Genomic DNA, 23,647 nt, shown 5'->3' on the forward strand with positions numbered 1-23,647 from the left:
TGAGAGTCCAGACCCAGACGCCTCCTCGTCGTCCCCCAGGCGCCACAGCCTCCCCACCACCCTCATAGGCGCCACAGTCAATCACACCCCAGCACAGCCCGGGAGACATCAGGAACCCTTCGCTGCCCCGGAGCACCGCCCTCAGAGGGGCCCCGAGCCCGCCCTCTGTGCCCTCCCATCCCTACGCTTCCCAAGGGCCTTGTCAATTCCCGTCTGAGGTAGTACAATCACCTCCAACGCCTCTTTTGTCCAGCTGTCAGATGCCTGTGCCGCTGCCTACAAGGTCAGGGTCCTGCCCTCCAAGCACACGGTCCCCCAGACACACCCCAGGTGGGTCCTGACATCCCTCCTCCTCACCCTGACCTCGGAAGTCACACCAACACCGTGTGGCGGGGCCACCGGTACCTCTTTTTTTTTTAATTTTTTTTTCAACGTTTTTTATTTATTTTTGGGACAGAGAGAGACAGAGCATGAACGGGGGAGGGGCAGAGAGAGAGGGAGACACAGAATCGGAAACAGGCTCCAGGCTCCGAGCCGTCAGCCCAGAGCCTGACGCGGGGCTCGAACTCACGGACCGCGAGATCGTGACCTGGCTGAAGTCGGACGCTTAACCGACTGCGCCACCCAGGCGCCCCCACCGGTACCTCTTAAAAAGGGCACCTGAAGACGTCTGGGGGACGAGCGGGGGCTGGCCCGCTGCCGTCAGACCCCTACTCGGCAAGTTCCCCGCAGGCCCCACCGCGCCCGGCCCTGGGAAGCAAGAGGACAGGACAGGCACAACTACCCCTCACGCTCAGCCCTCTGTGGGCTTTGCAGGGCACGGGGCTAGAAGTCCTGAAGGAAAGGGGGGCGTCCCGCACTGGGCAAGGCGGGGAAGCGCCTGCTGTGGAGGTGATCTGGCTGAAAGGTGAGAGTGTGAAGACGAGTTCAGAGGACGGCACACCTGGCACGTCTGCAGAAACAGACAACGGACAGGACGACGGGACACGGGGTCAGAGGACACGTGTGGCAGGCACCTGTGCGGAGCCGTGTCCCCAGGTCACACTGAGTAGCCTGGGAGGCACAGGGCGGGAACCTATATGCAGAAAAGAGACTACAGGGGAGGCCTCACACAGGCGACCGCTGCTGGACCGTACTGGGGGCACTCGGACGCGCTCTCCCGGACCGGCTGACCCCTGAGTGCAGGCCCCAGGCGTGTCCAGCACCCACCCGCCACCAGAGCGCTCCGATGAGAAGACTCGGAGAGGGCAGGAGCCCCGGGAGGCCCAGCGCTGGAGAGCCCCTCAGCGGCCAGACCCCCCCCCGCGGCACCGCTGCTCCGCCTGCTGCGTCTGCGTCTTGGCTGCGTGCGTGTCTCCGAGCTCCCACGGGGCTGCCTGGTGCCAATGCTCCAGGAGCAAAACCCTGGCGCCCACCACACAGCCAAGCTCCTATCCTCCTCCAGCAGGCGCCTCTGACTCTGCAGGGTTCCAGCCAGCCCCCACTTCCGAGACAGTGACCGCCCAGCACTGCACCTGCCACGTGCCTCCATCCACCTACCACACAGACCCCTCCCCCACGTGCTTCTGGTCGCCCACCACACAGCCCCCCCATCAGAAACCCCAACCCCAATGCCACCCACCCCGTGCACCTTGTTCCACCCACCACATGGTTCCCATCTTAAAGGTAGTAAACATCCTACGTGCTCCTCACAGTCAAATTTGTCATAGTTTAAAATGCAGTTTCACGGCACAAGAACAGACACTCAGATCAATGGAACAGAACAGAGAACCCAGAAACGGACCCACAAACGTATGGCCAACTAATCTTTGACAAAGCAGGAAAGAATATCCAATGAAATAAAGACAGTGTCTTCAGCAAGTGGTGCTGGGAAAACTGGAGAGTGACATGCAGAAAAATGAACCTGGACTTTCTTACACCAGACACAAAAATAAACTCAAAATGGATGAAAGACCTCAATGTAAGACAGGAAGCCATCAAAATCCTCGAGGAGAAAGCAGGCAAAAACCTCTTTGACCTCTGCCGCAGCAACTTCTTACTCAACATGTCTCCAGAGGCAAGGGAAACAAAAGCAAAAATGAACTACTGGGACCTCATCAAAATAAAAAGCTTCTGCACAGTGAAGGAAACAATCAGCAAAACTAAAAGGCAATTGGCAGAATGGGAGAAGAGATCTGCAAACGACATATCAGATAAAGGGTTAGTATCCAAAATCTATAAAGAACTTACCAAACTCAACACCCAAAAAACAAATAATCCAGTGAGGAAATGGGCAAAAGACATGAATAGGCACTTCTCCAAAGACATCCAGATGGCCAAGCGACACATGAAAAAATGCTCCACATCACTCATCATCAGGGAAATGCAAATCAAAACCACAAGGAGATACCACCTCACACCTGTCAGAATGGCTAACAACTCAGGCAACAACAGATGTTGGCAAGGATGCAGAGGAAGAGGAACTCTTTTGCACCGCTGGTGGGAATGCAAGCTGGTGCAGCCACTCTGGAAAACAGTATGGAGGTTCCTCAAAAAATTAAAAATAGAACTACCTTACGACCCAGCAATTGCACTACTAGGCATTTATCCACAGGATATAGGTATGCTGTTTTGAAGGGACACATGCACCCCAATGTTTATAACAGCACTACCAATAATAGCCAAAGTATGGAAAGAGCCCAAATGTCCATCAACGAATAAATGGATAAAGAAGATGTGGTATGTATGTGTTTGTGCGTGTGTGTGTGTGTGTATGTATATATATATATATATATATATACACACACACATATAGTGAAGTATTACTCGGCCATCAAAAAGAACGAAACCTTGCCATTTGTAACTACGTGGATGGAACTAGAGTGTATTATGCTAAACGAAATTAGTCAGGAAAAGACAAATATCATATGACTTCACTCATATGAAGACTTTAAGAGACAAAACAGAAGAACATACGGGAAGGGGAACAAAAATAATATTAAAACGGGGAGGGGGACAAAAACATAAGACACTCTTAAATACGGAGAACAAACTGAGAGTTGCTGGAGGGTTTGTGGGAAGGGGGATGGAAATGGGTAAGGGGCATTAAGGAATCTACTCCTGAAATCATTGTTGCACTAGATGCTAACTAACTTGGATGTAAGTTTAAAAAAAAAAAAATTAGGGGTGCCTGGGTGGCTCAGTCGGTTGAGTATCCGATTTCAGCTCAGGTCATGATCTCACAGCTCGTGAGTTCGAGCCCCTCGTCGGGCTCTGGTGCTGACAGCTTGGAGCCTGGAGCCTGCTTCGGATTCTGTGTCTCCCTCTCTCTCTGTCCCAACCCACTCGCATTCTGTCTCTGTCTCTCTCAAAAATAAATAAACATTAAAAATTAATTAATTAGAGGCGCCTGGGTGGCGTAGTCGGTTAAGCATCCGACTTCAGCCAGGTCACGATCTCGCGGTCCGTGAGTTCGAGCCCCGCGCCAGGCTCTGGGCTGATGGCTCGGAGCCTGGAGCCTGTTTCCGATTCTGTGTCTCCCTCTCTCTCTGCCCCTCCCCCGTTCATGCTCTGTCTCTCTCTGTCCCAAAAAAAAAAAAAAAAAAAGTTAAAAAAAAAAAATAAAAATTAATTAATTAAATAATTAAATGAAAATTTAAAAAAAGAACTTACTACTGAAAAATAAAAATAAAATGCAGTTTCAATCAATAAATTAAATACAAGCACGGTTTCATGTGTAAAATATACCCGTTTCTCCCTCTGGAATATTCTTTTAAAACTTCATTTATTCTGAATCAACGTTTAAACCAAGAAAATCTAACGTAAAGCCACAGGCTGGGAATGGGCCCTGTTCCCCATAGGACCTGTCTGCACAGAAGGAAACCAAAGCCAACATCGGAGGACCCGCGGCTGGAGAAGGCAGCACTGGCCTGCGGCACCGCCCGCCATCCTCACACAGCTCCCCACGTTCACACCAGAGGGGCACGGTGGCTCTACCCACTCCTGAGGAGAAGCCGTGGCTGGGGCCACCCCGCACCTGTGCTGAGGCCTGAGCTCGAGGATGCAGGAACTCCAGGGCTTCCCCCAAGGCCACACCTCGGGAGACACAGAACAGGCCGAATCTGAACGTAAAACGAAGACACCACGCCTACTAAAAGCAGGGTTACCTTTTCCCTTCCAATCTTAAGTAGAGCTGAACAGAATCAGAGGGTAAACCAATGTTTAGAGCTGAGTCACCGTGAATGAAGGATGAAACCGTCACAGGAACACCTTGTTACAAAAGCACCTGTGAAACAGGTGGTCCCTGTGTTTACGCGAGTCGGAGACTTCCTGCTTTGTAGTCCAGAACACCAACTTCCTAAATACTTGACAAGACACTAACTCACCAGAACAGTGATTTTTACTTGATTTTACCGCCAGCTGGAGATCATGCCGCCACCACCCTTGGGCGGAAGAAGGCGCACATCCCATCCTGCGCGGGGCAGCAGCTGACCCCATCCACGTCTGGGAGCCTGGCATGCCCCGCTGGACGGCGCAGGGGACAGAGCAGGCCCGTCCACTGTGAGATGAAACCTACAGCCACCCCAGTCTGTGTGACGAGACGGTTTCAGGCCAAAGAGACGAGTGCTTAGTCTAGAGACACAGGTGCCACAGGTCTGCAGGTGAGGAAAGGGGGTTGCTGGCCCTTCCAGAAATTCACTTCCACACTAAAACTTAAAGTACCTGTCAAGAAGCAGTCACTGCTCGGGGCACCTGGGTGGCTCAGTCGGTTAAGCATCCGACTTCGGTCAGGTCACGATCTCGCGGTCCGTGAGTTCGAGCCCCGCGTCGGGCTCTGTGCCGACAGCTCAGAGCCTGGAGCCTGTTTCACATTCTGTGTCTCCCTCTCTCTCTGACCCTCCCCCGTTCATGCTCTGTCTCTCCCTGTCTCAAAAATAAATAAATATTTAAGAAGAAAAAAAAAAAAAAAGAAGCAGTCACTGCTCTTGAGACAGGACAGAAAGATGTAATTTCATGAAGCATCAATAAAGGGAACCCGAGGGTGTGTGTGTGCACAACAGGAGGCCCTCGGAACTGTCTTGCCACGAGGGTCAGAGACCACCTCGAGGTGCGCCCTGAAACCTGACACCTCACACAGAATTCCATGTGCGCGTGCACGTGCACATCTCCCGAGGATCAGAGATCAAAGCCTTTACCGAGAGCTCTGCGATCAAAACTCTTAAAACAGGGGCTCCTGATTGGCTCTGTCAGTACAACATGCAACTCCTGAACTCGGGGTTGGGAGTTCAAGCCCCACATTGGATAAATTACTTAAAAATAAATCTTAAAAACAAAAAAACGAAACAATCTCACATTCTAGGGGCACCTGCGTGGCTCAGTTCGTTAAGCGTCCGAGTTCAGCTCAGGTCACGATCTCGCAGTTTGCGAGCTCAAGCCCCACATCCGGCTCACTGCTGTCAGACTGTCAGTGCAGAGCCCATTTCAGATCCTCTGTCCCGCTCTCTATGCTCCTCTGCTGCTTACACTCTCCCAAAAATAAATATTAAAAAAAAAAAAAAAAAAAAAAAGCTCACGTTCTTACCCACCATAAGGAAGCCCCCACACTTGCCAAGGACAGGCAGCAGACCGTGAGACCCGCTCACGGAGACATGCACTTGGACGACAGGAAGGACCTGCCCGGACACCCGCCTCACCTGTGGCGCTCCCCAAAGCTCGTGGGGAGCTAGGGCTTTCCCATCCTCAGAACAGCTGGTGCTCCCGGGCGTCCTCAGGCCGTCCTCTACGGGCGGAAGGTCCCGGCCACGGTTCAGCTCGTCCTCTGGCTCCCGAGTCAGCACCGCAGGGTGAGACGCGTCCTTCTCCTGCAGCTGCTCCGCGAGGTGTGCCCGCAGCTGCTCCAGAGCCCGTCTGTGCTCCTCCCTCACGGCCTGCATCTCAGACCGGTGACGTGACTCCAGGGAATCCAGATGTGACGAGTGACTGGCCTCCAAAGCACTGACCGCGGCAGCGTGCTTCGTCCGCAGTTCAGCCACGCGGGCTTCTGAGAGAGCCCAGTGCTCACTCTCCATGGAGGCCCGCAGCTCCTCCGCCTGAGCCCGGTGTCTGGCCTCCAGCTCCGCCGTCAAGGACAGAACGTGCTGCTGGTGTCTCTCCCGGAGGAGTCGGAGCTCGCGGGCATGCTTCTCCTGGGCCTCCCGAAGGAGGGCATCCTGCTCCGCGGTGAATCTCTCTGTGATTTCTTTCCGTTCTTCTAAAAACCTGAGAGGACACGCAAAGTGAATATGGGCAGCAGGATGTGCAGCCACAAGAGCGCCGACATCACTCTGAAAACCGACTCGCGTTTCCTACATCGCCCCTGGATTTTAACTGCCCTTGCCGCTCCTCCCTCTGCCATGGCCGGTCTGAGGCCACCACCATCAGAAGTAACTGCAGAGTGAAGGGGCCACGCTGAAGAGGAGTTCAAAGGCCAGAGCCCAGGCGTGCCCGCTCACAAACCGGAGGACACAGGAGCCACAGCAAGAAAGCACACACACGTTTCCGACAGGCACCACAGCAAAGCGGGTGTGACTGCTCACTCACGGCGACAAGAATCTCGACAGGGAAGGGGTGGCGGCATCGCTTGCAGGAGCCCACAGGGCCACAAAGACCTCAGAAAAAGTTCGCTTGTGAATTAAGGGACGCAAAGCAGGAAGAGCCACGCGTGGTGCTGGCCGGCAAACACACAGGCAGGCAGAAAGACTCCCTTCCAATCAGAGAGCCTAAAGCTCAACCGGGCATGCATTCCACACCGGTGAGGTCCCTGTTCAATTCTCACCAAGGCTAAGACCTGTGACTGTGTCTCTGTGCCAGCCCTCCACCAGATACCTCTGAAAGCGCTGCCACAGATCATCCCATTTAGCGTCACCACACAGGGAGATCACGAAGGTTTTGCGAGGTTGAGTGTGGCGCCTGAAACCATCCAGCTTACACAGGGTGGGTCAAGATCTGAACTCAAGTTCTCAGCCCCCAGGTCAAAAGCTCTCACACCTGACTCATGATGGGGGTAACAGCTGACACAGGAGAAAAGGCAGCACCAACATCAAGTCTGATGATCCCACGGCTCCCACACACCCCAGTCTCTACAGCCCTGGTTTGCAAAGAGTTAGCACTGACAGAGGCAAAGAACCAAATCACAATCTAAATCTATTTAAAATTTAAGGGAAGTACGTGTATATTTTAGAAAGAAAAAGTTTATTTTTAAAATATACGTTTGAGTTTAAAAAACACACAAAAAGAACACGGATAAACTGCGTATCTTTTTGATAAAAGAAGTGTAAAGTTGGGGCGCCTGGGTGGCTCAGTCAGTTAAGCATGTGACTTCAGTTCAGGTCATGATCTCACGTCTCGTGAGTTAAAGCCCTGTGTCGGGAGCCTGCTTCGGATTCTGTCTCCCTCTCCCTCTGCCCCTCCCCTGCTCATGCTCTCTCTCTCTTTCTCTCTCTCTCAAAAATAAACACTAAAAATTAAAATTAAAAAAATTAGAAAAGCGTAAAGTCTTGCTTTTGAAATTTTAAAACGTGCAAAGAACAAAAATGATGTGGAAAATGCGTGCACAGTAGTGTCCACCAAAGGAACACAGATCCCACCAGAAGGACGTGGACACTGTTTCTGCCGTGTTCCAGCATATCTGAGTCATGGGACATGTGCTTCTGTCCTGCTGTTATTTTAGGGTGAAGACTGCTTGGCCCCACCTTCCTGCACACCTTCCCGCTCTACTGAGAGCCTACAGCACATCTTCCCAGGGGATCTGCCTCTCACCCTCTGCTGGGCATCTGGGGGGTCAGGGGTTGGGTGGGAACCTGGCAGACGGCTCTACACTCAGCATGCTGCTACGGGGACGTCACCCACCTGTTCTGGGCCAGCATCAGCTGGAGGGCACAGTCCTCCTTCAGGCGGAGTGTAGCAAGCTCCCAGTCCTTGTCCACAGGAGCCAGACCACCACCCGGCTCCCGGCCACACTGGCTGCACTGCGGAAACTCGTCCCCAGCGAGCCCGAGCTCCAGCTGCCGTAGACGGCCCTGCTGCTCCACCAGGGACCCCTCCAGTTCCAGGATCTGGGCCGCCTGCTGATCCTGAAGTTGCCTCATTTTGATTTCTCGAAGCTCAAACTTGTTTATTATCAACTGTTTCTCAGACTCAGCTTGTTCCCTCAGGTCAAGGAGCATCAGCGTCACTTCCTCTTCAGCTTTTCTCTTTAGACCCTCACTTGTCACCTTCCATTCCTCCTCTCTTTCTTTGAATTCTTGCTTCATTAGTTGAATCTTCTCCTTAGCTTTCTTCAGCTCCTCCTGGTGATCTTCAACTAAGTTATATTTTACCTACAGACAACACAGTTTCATTCAAGTAGGAAGAGAAGAGAAGAGAAGAGAAGAGAAGAGAAGAGAAGAGAAGAGGAAAGGAAAGGAAAGGAAAGGAAAGGAAAGGAAAGGAAAGGAAAGGAAAGGAAAGGAAAGGAAAGAAAAAAGATTACTGGCAATATTGACCCCCAAATGAGCTGTTCTTCGCCTCTGGAGCTGGCAGGCCTGGACAAACCAACAGAAATGAACATATACACACAAGTGTGCAGCAAACAGGGCTGGAGGCCATCTCTGTGTGCCAAGACCAGCAAAGGCGGGGAGGGGGGCAGCGGGGGGGCAGACACGTCACGGGTCTTAAGTCAAGGGGAAGGCCAACTCCCCGGCCACAGCAGAGCCACCATCAGTAAGAAGACGAAGTCCATGAGAACAGTAACAGCAAAAAGCACGACGAGTTCAAGCCTCTGGTCTTGCTCCATTCATATTCCAGCATCTACAAGGAACTTGAGCAAAGGGATGAGAAGCTAAAATTCATACTTTTAAGAGTATCTTGCGAAAAGGGAGGTGAATCACAAAGCTGAAAGTAGGCAAATGTTTTGATTTTCAAAAAAGGAAAGAAAATAGGTCAATAAACTACTGAATGTCATTGAAAAGAAACAAAACTAAAAATGGTATGTAAGACAGACCTCGACTCCTTATTTAAAAATTAAGTTATCGGGGCGCCTGGGTGGCTCAGTTGGTTAAGCAACCAACTTCGGCTCAGGTCATGATCTCGCAGTTTGTGAGTTCGAGCCCCGCGCTGGGCTCTGTGCTGACAGCTCAGAGCCTGGAGCCTAATTCAGATTCTGTGTCTCCCCATCTCTCTACCCCTCCCCTGCTCACGCTCTGTGTCTCTCTGTCTCTCAATAATAAATAAACGTTTATAAAAAAAAAAAAATTAAAAGAAAAATGAAGTTATTAAAGTGGCACCTGGCTGGTTCAGTCAGTCAAACATTCAACTCTTGATCTCGGAGTCATGAGTGCACGCCCCAAGCTGGGTGCAGAGTTTGCTTTAAAAAAAAAATGAAGTTATTAAAAATAAAGTTTAGGGTCACTGCTTCTGGAGATGGCTGAGAAGCTCTAATCAGGCCAACCCTCCCAGATAACAGCTATAAACACTGGAAAAAATGTAAGAAGCTACCTGAAGACCTGAGAGAGCATCTAAAAGCAAGCAAATTGTGGGGCATTTGGGTGGCTCAGTCGATTGTGAGTTCAACTTCGGCTCAGGTCACCATCTCGTGGTCCATGAGTTAGAGCCCCATGTCATGCTCTGTGCTGACAGGTCAGAGCCTGGAGCTGCTTCAGATTCTGTGTCTCCCTCTCTCTCTGCCCCACCCCCGCTCATACTCTGTCTCTGTCTCTCTCAAAAATAAACAAAAACATTTAAGAAAAAATTCAAAGCAAGCAGTGTGGAGAAGGGTTGGACACCCAGAAAAAATAATAGCAGCGGGCAATTGACCTGTCCATGCCACGCACACTAGAATCCCATCATCTTACTTGTTTGAAGAGAAGAGGTAGAAACTGAGAGATGAAAGCCCATTAGGACAGAGCCAGAGAAAGAAAGCTGAAAAATCTGTGCATAAACCTAGCCCAAATCTCGGGCTAACCCCTGATGCATATGTGTGTGGGCAGACTCCAAGAGCCGACCAACACAGAGAAGATATAACATGGAGTCAAAATCCAGCCAAGTTAACTATCTGCTAAAAATGGGGAAAAAAACAAAACAAAACCAATACTCTTTAGAGGAACACAACAGAATCCAGAGTCTCCACAGTGTATTATTCGCAATGTCCAGGATATAATCCAAAATGAGTTGATATACAAATAAACAGGAACTATGATCCATGCTAAAAAGAAAATATAATCATTAGAGAACAACCCCAAGGTAACACAAATGCGAAATTAGCAGACAAAGGTTTTAAACAGCTATCATAATTACACTTACACACATAAAGAAAAAGACACTCATAATGAATAAAAGAATAGCGGATCACAGTGAAGATAAAAGACACTCTTAAGAAGAACCAAATAGAAATTCTAGAATTGGAAAGCACAATATCTGAAATTTAAAAATTCACTAGGTGGACTTAAAAGCAGATCAGAGCTAACAAATGATAGTCCGTGAACTGGAAGATTGATAGAATTTAACCAACAGGAAGGAAAAAAGATTAGAAAAAATAAATAGAACCTCAGAAACTGAAAGATACAACATCCATGGAAATGGAGTTCCAAGAAGGAAAGGAGAGAATGGAGCAGAAATAAAAAACTGAAGAACATACTCAGTAAAAACTCCTCAAATTAGGAGAAAGACACAAATACATAGAATTTTCTGTAAGTCACTAAAACAGACCACCGTTTCAGTAATGTGATCATTAAATAAGAAAAGATAAAGTCTATCTAGTTTAAAGGTTTTTGTTTTTGTTTTTTCAGATAACTATGTTTCTTAGGATGCCGGTTTCTTTTTCTCAAATATTCATAATTCATTTTATGCATGGATTTTAACAATTTCATGAGAGAGGGGCACCTGGATGGCTGAGTTGGTTAAGCATCCAATTTCGGCTCAGGTCAATGATCTCACAATTTGGGAATTCAAGCCCCCATCAGTCTCTCTGCTGTCAGTACAGAGCCCACTTCAGATCCTCTGTCGTTCTCTCTCTCTGCCCCTCCCCTGCTTGTGCCTGCTCTCTTAAAAATTAAAAAAAAATTTTAAAAAGAATTTCATGAGAGGAAAAAATACCAAAGAAAATCACACCTAAGCACATCATAGTAAAATGACTGAGAATAAAACAGAAAGAGAAAAACCTTTGAAAGAGCTAAAAAGAAATGATACATTACATTTAGATAAATATTGATTTGAATGATCACTGACTTCTCATGAGAAGTAAGGTCAGAAGTAACAACACCTTTAAATCCTGAAAAACATCCTGTCACCTTGCCTTCTAGATACAGCAAAAATTATCTTCAAGAAAGAAGGTAAAAGAAAACTTATTGAATAGCAGATCCGCACAATAAGAATGCTTAAAGGAAATGCTTCAGGCTGAAAGGAAGCGCTACCAAATGGAAACTCAGACCTTCGGGAAGAAACAAAGAGCACTGTAAATGATAAATGTAAGACTACTTTTCCTCTTAATTTCCTTCAAGTATATATGACTATTCAAAACAAAACTTACATTGTGGAGCTTACCCACACAAACAGACGTAACACCTATAAAAATTACGGCATAAAAAACAAAGAAAACATGATAAATGCACCTATCCACTCACAGGACTCTCACATTTGATCTGAAATGGTACACTGTTAACCCTGAGAAGATCGTGAGGAAAACGTATGCTCTACTCCCGAAAGCAATCACTAAGCACACAGCAGATACATAAAAATCAATTCTAAGGGGCGCCTGGGTGTCTCAGTCAGTTAAGTCTCTGACTCTTGATCTCAGCTCAGGTCTTGTTTTCCGGGTTGTGCATTAAAGCCCCATGCTGGGCTCTGCTTCCCCCCACCCCCCCCCCCCCCCCCCCAATCAATCCTAAAAATATTCAAATAACCCAAAAGGCAAGAAAGAAGGAACAGAGGGAACAAAAAAAGAAAACATAAAGAAAAACAGATGGACCTTGTAGAAAACTAATAGCAAAATGGTAGACATAAGTCAAACCAGATCAATAATGAACCAAAATGTTAACAAAGTAAACACTCCAATAAAAGTTAAAGAGTTGTCAGAATGGAGTTTTAAAAATATCCAACTATAGGGGCGCCGAGGTGGCTCAGTAGGTTAAGTGTCTGACCCTTCACATTGGCTCAGGTCATGATCTCACTGTTTCTGGGTGTGAGCCCCACATTGGGCCCTGCACTGATATGTGGAGCCTGCTTGGGATTCTCATTCTCATCTCTATCTCTCTCTCTCTCTGCCCCTCCCCTGCTCATTCTCTCTCACTCTAAAAAGAAATAAATAGGGGTGCCTGGGTGGCTCCGTCGGTTGAGTGTCCAACTTTGGCTCAGGTCATGATCTCACAGTTTGTGGGTTTGAGCCCCACATCGGGCTCTGTGCTGACAGCTCAGAGCCTGGAGCCTGCTTCAGATTCTGTGTCTCCCTCTCTCTGCCCCTTCCCCGCTCATGCTCTGTCTCTCTCTGTCTCTCAAATATGAATAAACGTTAAAAAAAATTAAATTCAATTTAAAAAAAAGAGAAAGAAAATAAAAAGAAATAAACTTAAAAAAATAATCTAATTAGATGGCTCAGAGCCTGGAGCCTGCTTCAGATTCTGTGTCTCCCTCTCTCTCTCTGCCCCTTCCCAGCTCGTGCCCTGTCTTACTCTCAGAAATATATAAACATTATAAAATAAAAATAAATATGTTTAACTATATGCTGTGCGTATGTGTAATATATTAAAAAATAAATATGTGGTCTTTGTGCCCAGTTCCTGACACACAGCTGTGAAAACCCTTGGAATCCCTGGAAAAAGAGAGTCTCTTGCATGCTAATGAGATAGTAGGTGTTTGGGGATCTCTGGGTGGCTTCAGCATGGGAGCCGGTCCCCGGAAAAATCAAGCATGATTAGAGAGGGCTGGAACTTTCAGCCCCACACCCTTAAACCTCCATAGAGCGAAGAGGGTTGGAAGTGAGAGTTCAATCACCGACGGCCAATGATTTAATCAACCACATTATGTAACGCAGCTTCCATAAAACCCCCTAAAGGGTCGGTGGGTGAGCGTGTGGAGGCACTGAACAGTGACACGCCTGGAGAGGGCCCGGCGGCTGCATATCACCCCCACCTTAGCCTATGCCTCTCTTCCATTTGGTTGCTTCAGCTGGCATCCTTCGTAGTAAACTGCTAACGGTAAACTGTCTCCCTGACTTCCGGGAGCCTGAAAGGGGAAGGTGGGTGCGTTTGGGAGTATTCAGACTTTGAAGCCAAGTCAGACAGAAGTGAGTAGGTAACCTGGGAACCCAATAATTGCAAATGGCTTTGAGGTGGGGTTAGTCTCATGGGACTGAGCCCTTAACCTACGGAGGTCCAACACCAAGTCCAAGTAGTTACTCTCAATAGATGAATAGTAAAAGGGACAGGAAAAGGTACGCCACACAAACAAAATGCAAATGAAGGCTGGAATGACTATACTGATGAAAGAGAAAGTAGACTGCAATACAAACAAGGCTACAAAGAGTAATACAGAGAACAGAGAAAACGGATACTTCATTAAGGATAAAAAGGTAACTTTTTCAGGAAGACAAAAAAATCACAAATGTGAATGTGTGTAGTAACAGGCCTGTAAATACTTAAAGATTGGCAAAATTAAAGGGGAAAATAGATAATTCTACACCCCTCTCTCAGTAATGGATGTAAGTAGGTAAAATGGTGGTCCAGGAAACATAGAAACACCTAAACATCGGAAGCCATTGAGGGAAGCCCACACAACTTTCCATAAAACTCTATCTTTAGTTCTGTTTTGAGGCAGGTCTTCACCATTGCTTTAGAGAAGAACATATGATCAAATGTGCAGGTAATAACATCGTATGAAATTCAGTTTTGATGGAGAACGAAAATCCAAAAAGACCTCTGCGGGAAAGAACACAGGGGAGAGCATCAGGCCACAAGCGTGAAGTGGAGGGAATATGGCTGTCAGCACACCTGTGGAAAAGGCTTAAAAAAGCTCTGATCGCACGGATTCTATTATTCCAATGCAGGGATGAGCCACACCCCCTGAGCAGCACACACAGCCAAGCCTACTAGGAATCTGGCTGAGGCCGCGTGCTGGACCGTCTGCCAGCGTGAGCAATGCACGGGGGTCTCCTCGCTCGCACGGCACACTCCCTGGCTGCACGACCGACAGCAGGAAGAGCGCAGGGGCTCAACAGCACTGGAGACACCAGGGTGCACAGAGCCCGCAGATGGCCATGCCAACCAGCCTGCACCCCACCCCCGCCCCGGGTCTCAGGATGCCCAGACAGTCCCCTAACCCCAGAAGCAGGGGGAAGGAGGAACGAGGAGTCAAACCCTGGCCTGGCTCCGGGTGGAACCCCATCCTGACAGTGAGGAGGCGCTAAGCAAACACGGCTGCAGGCAGCAGGAGGGACAGAGCCGCGGGACTCATGGGGGCCTCCACACAAGTGTGCCACTGCGGAGGCGGGCTGGATCCACACTTACCCTCTCCAAGTCCTCCTTCAGGCGGATTTCATGCCGCAACCTCTCGTGTAAATTTCTATTTTCTAGTTTTAAGACATCAATTTCTTCCTTGAGCTCCGACTGAAGAAATGAGAGTTTAAGCTTGTGCTCAGCTTCTAAACCCAAGACTCTGGCTGCCACCTCTGTCTCTACCTCCGAGGCTGTGTCCTGCGCACACAGGAGAGGCACTCGAGCAAGTTCTGTGAGGGACGGGAAGGCAGGGAGGACAGTCAGGCACGACCCTCGAGGACATCACATGCAGCAAACAAGAACACTCATCTTCCAACACTTCAGACGACACGGACACTCAGACTGTGGCCACCTGCAGGTGAGCCCAGTCGGGAGCTCACGGGCTGTCACAGCACAGCACCCCTGTGCCCCCAGCCCCAGAAAACGAGCCTGCAGCTGCCACCTTGTCCTGAGCCACCCACACCCACTCACCACCCACTCCATCCCTTTAGTTGGGTATCAGGTGACTGTTACCCCACAGTGGGGGGGGGGGACGTGTAATTCTGGGCCATTGGTAGCCCAGGCCCTTTCTGGGCTGTTCAGGTTGGGACTTGTTACCTTCCCGGGTTCAACAATGATCTGAACAGCGGACACAGGCACTCCGTGTGTGCCCATCACTGCCCAGTGACCATAAGGCACTGTGTGGTGGCCACGAAGGACGTCTCACACAGGAAGAAGAACAGTGAGGGGCAGATGCCAAGCACAGCATAACCCTTGCTCCCGGGACCATGCTCCTCCTCTCAGCCTGCCTCACCAGCTCCAAGGGAGCCCCTGGCTAAAACAGGTGGTCACGTCAGAGCACCCCAACAGGGACCTGACCCCCGTACCCTCGCATGGGACCCTCTGTCTCGCTTCCTCAGGGCGACAAGGGGTGGCAACCGCGCCCACCCGCAGGGCTGGCCCGGCTACAGCAGTGAGCGGCTGCGCTGCCCGCACCTCCTGGAACCCGTGTCCAGGGCTGGCCTTACGCTGCTCCCCTAAGCAGCCAGGCCACTAACCGTCCCCATCTGCTGCAACCCCTGGGAGGATCACAGCGTCTCCGTCTACCACCTCCTGTGTGCCCCCGTCTCCTGTGACCCCTCGTGCTGCACCCAGTCAGGTCCTCTCCTGACACGCCCCAAGCCCGGCCCCTTAACTCTGAGGACACTACCAGGGAGGACCTGCAGAGTACAGGGTGGGCGTGTCCAGAGAACCCACAACCTTCCCCCAGACCGTTCCCTGTGGGCCAGACAGCCGCCAGCACAGGCAGCAGGGAAGTACACGCACCTTCATCAGGGCCTTCTGAGAACCCTGCATGCTGCTCCCCTTCCATCACCTGCGGCCCTGCGAGGTCCACCTCCTGCTGGCCTTCCAGGGAAGACTTCAGTGCTGCTAGTTGGCGCCAGTGGGCTGCTTCTAACTGTGTGTGCAAATCAGGAAAAAAAAATATCACAAAGGAAATGTTACAAGAGACCTCTCTGCTCGTCACCTAATCACTGCCTCCCAGGGAACTCGCCGGGACGTGCATGTTCACACCATCCCCCCCATCCCTAGCATCTCACCTCCAGGGGGGCCAGGTGACTCACAGGGAGATGGGACCTGAGGACACGGGCACGTACCACTGACTGGCGAGCCCTCCTCCCTCCCGGGCTGTGCTCACCGAAGCCAATGCAGAGCCCCAGCTGCAGGGACGCCAAGCAGGCCGTTCCTGGGAGCCTGACCAGAACTTTTCTGGAGCTGCAGGCAGACCCTGATGACCAGACCCCCTCCCAAAGCCAGGGCCTCAGCCTTTACCAAAGGCACCCTGTTCCACTGTGGGGGCTCTGGGATATCCCCAGCCTATTTACTCCCGCGCCTCTTCCCTCCCAGTCCGTGTCTCCCCCATGTCCCCTTCTGAAGCCAGACACGTGCTGCCTGCTTGGGACATGGACCTGCCCCAAGGAAAGGGTCTCTGGTCGCTGCTGTGAGCACCCCTGACAAGAGGCCCAACCCAAGCATCCTCTAGAAGGGAGGAAAGAAGGGCTCAGTGCAGATACTGTTGTTTCCTGTTCCCCTAAAAATAGTAAATCCATCTTCCTAAGATATCACAGAGGAGTCACATCAATCTACACTTCAAGTTCACAGTAAACTCAAGTTATCTTTAAAAGCAAGACTTAAATTCCTACATTGTTATAGGAATGAACCACTGACTGACAGCAAGAATCCAGTCCAGAGACAGACTTGTGCCCCTGGGACAACTGTAGGCACACAAAAGGTTGTGTTTTAACAAGTCTGGCCTGAAGGAGTGACTAGCCATTTGGAAAAAGGAAACAAACCCAGAGCCTACTCCTCCTGCTGGACAACAGCTAAATACCAGGTGGATAAAACTAAAACTAAAAAGGCTTTAAAAGAATCAGAAGGTGGTGCATGGAAATAGTGCGACACTCTGAGAACTGGGACGAAGAGCCAGAGGCCGAGGAGGACGCACAAGTGCAGACCCAGGCCCATGAGCCCCAGTGCGAGAGGGAAGCAGGGGGGACTCCAAACCACAGGGGAGGGGACAAATGCCTCGAGGGCAAAGGTGTGAACTGAACGTCAGAGAGACAGAATGGTCAGCTCAACCTTATTAAAAACCAAAGAAACACAAACTAAAAAAAGATACCAGCTGTCAATAAGTGAGGAACACACTCTGGCAAGGCCCAGGGGCAGCAGGAGGGAAGTGGGGCTCCCACACGCTTGACGTGAGTTCAGCCAGGTGCCCTGAGGAGTGGCCTGTCGAAATTTTAAACACACAAACAAGCGAGCGTGCACACACACACTCACACACACACACACATACATCCCATCATTCTTATCTTCTCTCCTTCCTGCAACATGGCTATGATGACGGAAAAAGTTTAACTTATAAGCCTACGAGGAGAAGAAACAGGAAGAGGTAATGAACCAAAGCTGACCAACCTTGGAAGACAGAAATCAGTGCCCGCGGCAAGTCTAGGGCCCAGGAGGCAAAGGGGCTGCACGCCCCAGGGTGCACACACGGGCCAGGAGGCAGGGCCTAGGGACAGGGGACCTGGCCACCCAAGGCAGGACCCCAGGAGCAGCTGTGCCACCAGTCAGAGCTCCTCGAGACCAACGATGCCCCACGCTTCCCATGAAGACACGGCTATGGGTCCCGAACCAACACAGGAGAAACCTAGGTCCTCACAGAGACCCAGATGGATGGAGACAAAGCAGGGACACACGGGAGACACAAGAAACCCTTCAATGCCAATGGTCTTCAGACAGGTGAGAGAGACTCTGGCCCCATGGCACGGACACAACAGAGAAAGGAAGCAGAAACCCCAGAAATTAAAAATGCAATGCAAATAGGAAATTTAACGGAAAAATTTAACAAATATAAGAACACCGGTGGCTTCATCCACAGGAGCTGCCAAGAGAGCACAGGACACTGAAGAGTGGTGACGAACAGAACAGCAGCAGACTTCCCGGAGTGCAGGGGGCGGGTCTCGGACACGGAGCCCTCCCCATTCCCAGCACGAAGTGGGGGGACATGCATGAACTGCCGTCTCAGAACTCCAGGGAACATATAGGGGACCCCGGAGCTGCTGGAGGCACGGGCAGCACACAAAGGGGGAATCAGCAGGTCGGGCAGGTCTCCACAGCGCTGGGGCCAGAGGACAGAGAACGTTCCAGATGTCACACCAACCAATCACACAGCAGAAGGAAACAAGTTCTCAGGGGTTGCCCTCATGTTCCCTCGAGTCTCCACTGAGGGCACAGGTACTACAGACACACAGCCGCCCCCCATGCAGCATGGACCACCCAACTAGTCCCATGATGGAAGTGCACAGGGGGCCCAGAGGGTGGGACAGCGCAGTGGACAAGGACAACGGGCCGCATCCGGCCAGGAGGTACTGTTGTGCTGGGCACGAGGGGTCTGCTGCGGCAGCCACACCACGCCCCGCAGGACACACGAGGAAGTGGGAGGGAGCCCCCAGGACACGGCACTCCCGTCCCAGGAAATCATCACATGGACACAGAGTTCTAGAAAAGAACACGAGCAATGGGAAACTAGGAGCATCCTGTTACAATAGGCCCAGCATCTCAGAAGGGGACTGCTTGGAAACAGAGACACAGGGGCGCGTGTGCACAGAGAAAGCACGTGAAGAGGCTGCTGCCCGCAAGCCAAGAAGACAGGCCTCAGAAGAAACCAGCCCTGACCTCCAACTTCCAGCCTCCAGACTAAGATGATCCATTTCTGCTGTGTGACCACCCGGTCCACGGTATTTGTTCCAGCTACCTGAGGTGAGCAAGACACACCCTGAATGAGAACAACAGACGCTCACACTGAAGCCACTGCTCACTGGGGCAGAGTGCACCTGCACAAGGCCACCGTGCTCTGTGACGGTATGCCATCTGCCCAGGATAACAGCCACGAGACCCAGACTACCGACACCTCAAGCCATCACCATCAAATAAAAAGGAACCTCGGGTGACAGGAAGGCCACACTGGCCACATCTCAAGTGCTCACAACTCAAGTGTCCACGGACTGATGAATGGATACAGGAGACACGGTGTGTATATATACACACAATGGAACACTGGTCGGCCATAAAAAAGGAGATCTTGCCATTTGTGACAACATGGATGGACCTTGAGGGTCTAATGCTAAGCAAAATAAGTCAGTCAGAGAAGGACAAATATCACTTAAAACAGAGCTCACAGACACAGAGAACAGACTGATGGTAGCCAGGGCTGGGAGTGGGGAGACGGGTGAAAGATCAGAATGTACGAACTTCCAGTTACAAAATGAACAAGTCCTGGGGAGGTCACGCACAGCTTGGGGACTACAGTTACAAATGCGATACTGCGCATTTGAAAGCTGCTAAGAGTGATCTTAAAAGTCCTCATCACAAGAGAAAGAGACTTTGCAGGCCTGTGTGCTGACAGATGTTAAGTGGGCTCACTGCCGTGATCACTTTCAATCACACAAATGTCAACTCTCTACCTTGTGTACCTGAAACTAATGTTACATGTCCACTTCCCCTCAATTAAGGAAAGAACAGAGATCACCTCAGGTTGAAGGCTGGGTCCATCAACGTGCTCTCTCCTTCGTTTTTCAGACCTCTCTTCTAAAAACGCACTGGATGAATGAGAGAAAAGGTGTTTTGAAATCGCCGCATGTGCCCTTTCTCCTCCGGAGCTCTGCTCCCTCCCTCACTGCTCCCTCCCCAGGAGCCTACTTCCCCTACTTCCCATCAACGACAGGAGCCCATGGCTGAGTGAGGCATTTCTGCGTGACTGCACGACCATATGACGGGAGCCAAGTGTTGGAGCAGAAGAGACCCGGGGTGCTCAGGCCACGCTCTGCTCCTAGCCTTAATGCTCCCCTGTTCTGAGGCCCAAACATAAATGTGTTTCTAAAATACAAGTCTCCACTGACCTAAAATCACAAATAAAACTAGATTTCAATTTAGCTCAAGGCTCCCATGTTTCAAAAACACCTTTAAGCGTCGTCTGGGTGGCTCAGTCAGTTAAGCGTCCAACTCTTGATTTCAGCTCAGGTCATGATGTCATGGCTCCTGGGATCTAGCCCCACGTAGGGCTCTGCACTGGTGGCACGGAGCCTGCTTGGGATTCTTTCTCCTTCTGCCCCTCCCCTGCTCGCGTGTGTGCATGCATGCTTGCTCTCGCTCTCTAAACATTTTTTTTAAAAAAGCTTTTAAAAAACAAAACAAACAAAAAACACCTTTAGGATGAAAATCACTTATTTACCTGATGTCCACAGATTCCAGAAAAGACTCTTCATTCGCCTCCTGCAGCCGCTGCTGTAACAGAATCAGGTCTTCTTGGTAACTCTTCTCAGCATCCTTTAATTTCTGCTCAAAATAAATCCTCAACTGCTCCAGCTCAGACTCATGCTCGGTTTTCTCTCGCTGCTGCTGCTGCTGCTGCTGGAAGTCTTGCTTTAGGTGCCCCAGTCCTTCCACGTGAGGCGCGTGGGCCAGGAGCTGGTCGGGTAACTCTTTAATGGGAAGGAATGATGAGATCACCTTCGGATCAAACACGAAGGAAACGTCAGGAGACACTGCAGACCCTCAACTCCAGAAAGGGCCCTGGTCCTGGCACCATGAAGGTGAAGCAGGAACCCTCCGTGGCTTACACTGGGGGGGTGCCTCATGCAGGAAGGATCCCATTCCCGCCCCCCCAAAGCAAAGTGCTTTCTAAGGCTGGTGCTGAAGGCCTCAGAGAGACTGGAAGTGCGAGAGAGGCACTCCGTGTGCTGCTGGGGTCTCTGAGTGTGAAGGGGCCGCACTGTGGGCAGCCTCGAGGAGCTGAGAGCTCCAGCCAACAGCCAGCAAGGAAACAAGACCTCAGCCCTACAACCACAGGGACTCAATTCTGTCAGCCTCAGTGAGCCAGGTCAAGGCCCAGCCAACACCTTGATTCCGGCTACAGGTGATCCTGGGCAGAAAACCCAGCCACACCATCTCAGACTTCCAATCTACAGAACATCTGCCAGCTAATAAACGTGTGTGGCTTTAAGCCACTAAGTCTGCCAGAATCTGTTAAGAGCAACAGTACAGTGACACACACTGACCTCAAGAGAACTTACAACCACCACTATTTTCAGCAAGAGAATACTGTCAGGTGGCTGGTTAACAAGTAATGATTAATTAGCCTTGAAGTAATGTGGACATAAACCGATCACGACCCAGAAGTTTCAAAGCAAACATCCCCATAAGGACCCTTGGAGGCCAGGGCGAGGCTCCCCCACAGATCACGTGAGAGCTGAACCGTGCAGGAACTCACACCCGCAGTCCACCTGCAGGAGAGCCGTGAGCCCCACCCGCCGCCACCATCGACAAACAGGATGGTGGGAAAGACAAGGTGCTGGCGGACAGCAGAGGGCAGGGGGCTGCGGGGTGCCAGCAAGGCCTCATCCACCGCACACGTTTCTGGGCCTTCCTTACAACCCTGCAAGGGTGACCACCGGACTAAAAAGGCTTTGTCTAGAGACCAGCAGAAACGCCCGTGTGTCCAGACCTCCCCGTGCCGAAGGTAACGCCAGCCAGCAGGGACTCCTCTTACAGTAGGTCTCACAGTGGGTCTGCTGGGCCCTCAGACCGGGGCGTCACCCTCAGGGCCACAGAAGCCTGACAGCAGTTGCCCCAAGTGAGCTCCCAGGGTTGAGGCGGTGCGCGGCAAGGCACACCTGTACCCCCAAGGGCCCGCCGACAACGGCATTTCTTCGGCACCCAAACACGGATAACAGGCAAACGCCAGCCCCACCATAAGCTTTATCTATCTTACACCTGAGAGGTGCCTCACGTTAACGTGAGGAAAGACGCACGGTTCCATAGCCGCTACTCAATCAACTTGTTTAAGGATGAAACCAAGCCCCTCAAGTTTTCACCTTAAAACCATACAGATCAATCTTTAAGGAAGTTTACAAGATTGTTCCTTTTGCGCTCGCTATTCTTAGGTCCCAGTTTGGAGCTTGAACAACTAAAAACACATAGCTGTAGTGTCTGAGGATCTCAGCTTCCAACATGAAAGTCCTCACCGGTCAGGTCCTGTCTGTCAGGCCTCATGGACTCCAGCTGGGACCACAGGCGCCGAATTTCCTCTTGTGACTGAGCCTTCAGCTCTTCGTAGGATGCTCGGAGGCTCTCTACCTGGAAAAGGAAGCGACAGTGTGAGGCACCGTCCAATGCCAATCCCCAGGAGGTCTGTGCCCAGCACCGGGGGCAACAAGGTGAACTCCTAAAGCTACAGCCAAGCAAAAACCGGCGACAGTGGCACCAGAGAAAAACTACAGCTCATTTTATAACACGCCTGTACCCGACTATAGTCTTGCGAGGACGGGAACTTTCTCTGTCGTCCCAAACACGCATCCTCTAACTTGTCAGGGGAGACTGCCAGTCAGCACCAGCCAGCACTGCCGGCCTCCCAGGGTCCCCCTATTGTCCGCCCCAGAGGCCTTCCCTCAGCCCTCCTGCGGTATGTTGGGAGTTTCTCTGCATTTTTCAGTCAACCTTCCCAGAAAGGGTCTCTGCAGGGGTGAACGGAGCCAGCCCACCCTGCATCCACAGAGCTGAGAGCAGCAACCACCATCTCGTGGGGCTCGTAAGGGGCTCGTGGTGAGGCCGAAGTGGGGACCAAGTGGGGAGCGCGACTGCAGGGCTGAGGGACATGGGACATGGAAGCTTCGGCCTGCGGTGGCACTGAGGCCCCGCCAGCCGTTTCTCATGTGGGGACAGGACAGAAGGCACCCTTCAGCAAAGGAGAATAATCAGCAGGGAGGTGATGGGGAAAGGCTGCTGGGGCAGGTGTGAAAGCCATTCTCACAACTTCCTCTTCTCATCTGAAACGCAGGCACAGGCAGAAACAGACTCCACCTCCTGACTTCTTGGACAGAAGCCCTCGGGTACCTGAGGAGGATCTGGCCACGCCTCCTACCGTGGGTATGTGGTGTTCCACAGGGAAAGAGCTCTGAATACAGAAGCAGCAGAGAAGTTCCTCGTTAAGTCTTCTAAGGACTTCCTCGTCTATCTAGAGTTATGGTCGGAGAATGTGGCCTGAGACTCCTAGCGCCTGGAGTGGGGGCCCCAGAGCCCCTGGTACAGAACATGGATTCTACGTGTGTGACACTGGGCAAAACCGTCAAATCAGCCTCACAAACCGTTACCATTACTTTTGTATCTGCTAAGTATCGCGCATCTCTTTACATTCAGTACTTAAGTTTCAGCAAATGACAGAAACGGAAACAAGCCCACCCAAAATCTCCTAAAACCCCCTCCCTTGCCAAGCAGTAGAAACAAGGGCGCCCCTGCCCACCTCCCGCTGCTTTTCCATCTCCTGGTCGCGGAGTCTCAGCTCCAGGTCCTCTAAGTGCCGGCAGCGCTCAGACTGCAGGTCTTCGCGCAGCTTCCTCATGTCTGTGTCATGCTGAGCCTCCAGAGTCCTCAGCGCAACTGGGGAGAGGACACCGCACTCAGGGTGTGGCGTTCTCAACAGCACAGGAGCACAGCCACCCCAGCCCTCCGTCCCTCCAGACCCCACTGTCCGCAGGGGTGCAGGAGGGCCAGGGGGGATGAGGGAGGGTCAGGGAGGATGAGGGAGGGTCAGAGAGGATGAGGGAGGGCCAGGGAGGATGAAGGAGGGT

The 23,647-nt window shown here is 51.1% G+C and overlaps 1 protein-coding gene across 6 annotated transcripts in view; it reads right to left on the reverse strand.

Moving 5' to 3' along the window:
* PCNT (pericentrin) overlaps positions 1-23,647 on the reverse strand; it is a 133,430-nt gene that overhangs the window by 76,748 nt on the left and 33,035 nt on the right. For all 6 annotated transcript variants that reach the window (XM_049627666.1, XM_049627664.1, XM_049627667.1 and 3 more), the window contains 8 exons: positions 23,320-23,456; positions 22,046-22,157; positions 20,254-20,503; positions 19,552-19,621; positions 15,786-15,918; positions 14,493-14,710; positions 7,867-8,336; positions 5,673-6,237 (listed from right to left, as the gene is read on the reverse strand). In XM_049627666.1, the coding sequence (XP_049483623.1) occupies positions 5,673-6,237; positions 7,867-8,336; positions 14,493-14,710; positions 15,786-15,918; positions 19,552-19,621; positions 20,254-20,503; positions 22,046-22,157; positions 23,320-23,456 (1,955 nt within the window). The remainder of the gene's footprint in view (positions 1-5,672; positions 6,238-7,866; positions 8,337-14,492; positions 14,711-15,785; positions 15,919-19,551; positions 19,622-20,253; positions 20,504-22,045; positions 22,158-23,319; positions 23,457-23,647) is intronic.

This window comes from Panthera uncia, chromosome C2 (assembly GCF_023721935.1).
Source record: "Panthera uncia isolate 11264 chromosome C2, Puncia_PCG_1.0, whole genome shotgun sequence".
NCBI classification, from domain to species: Eukaryota; Metazoa; Chordata; class Mammalia; order Carnivora; family Felidae; genus Panthera; species Panthera uncia.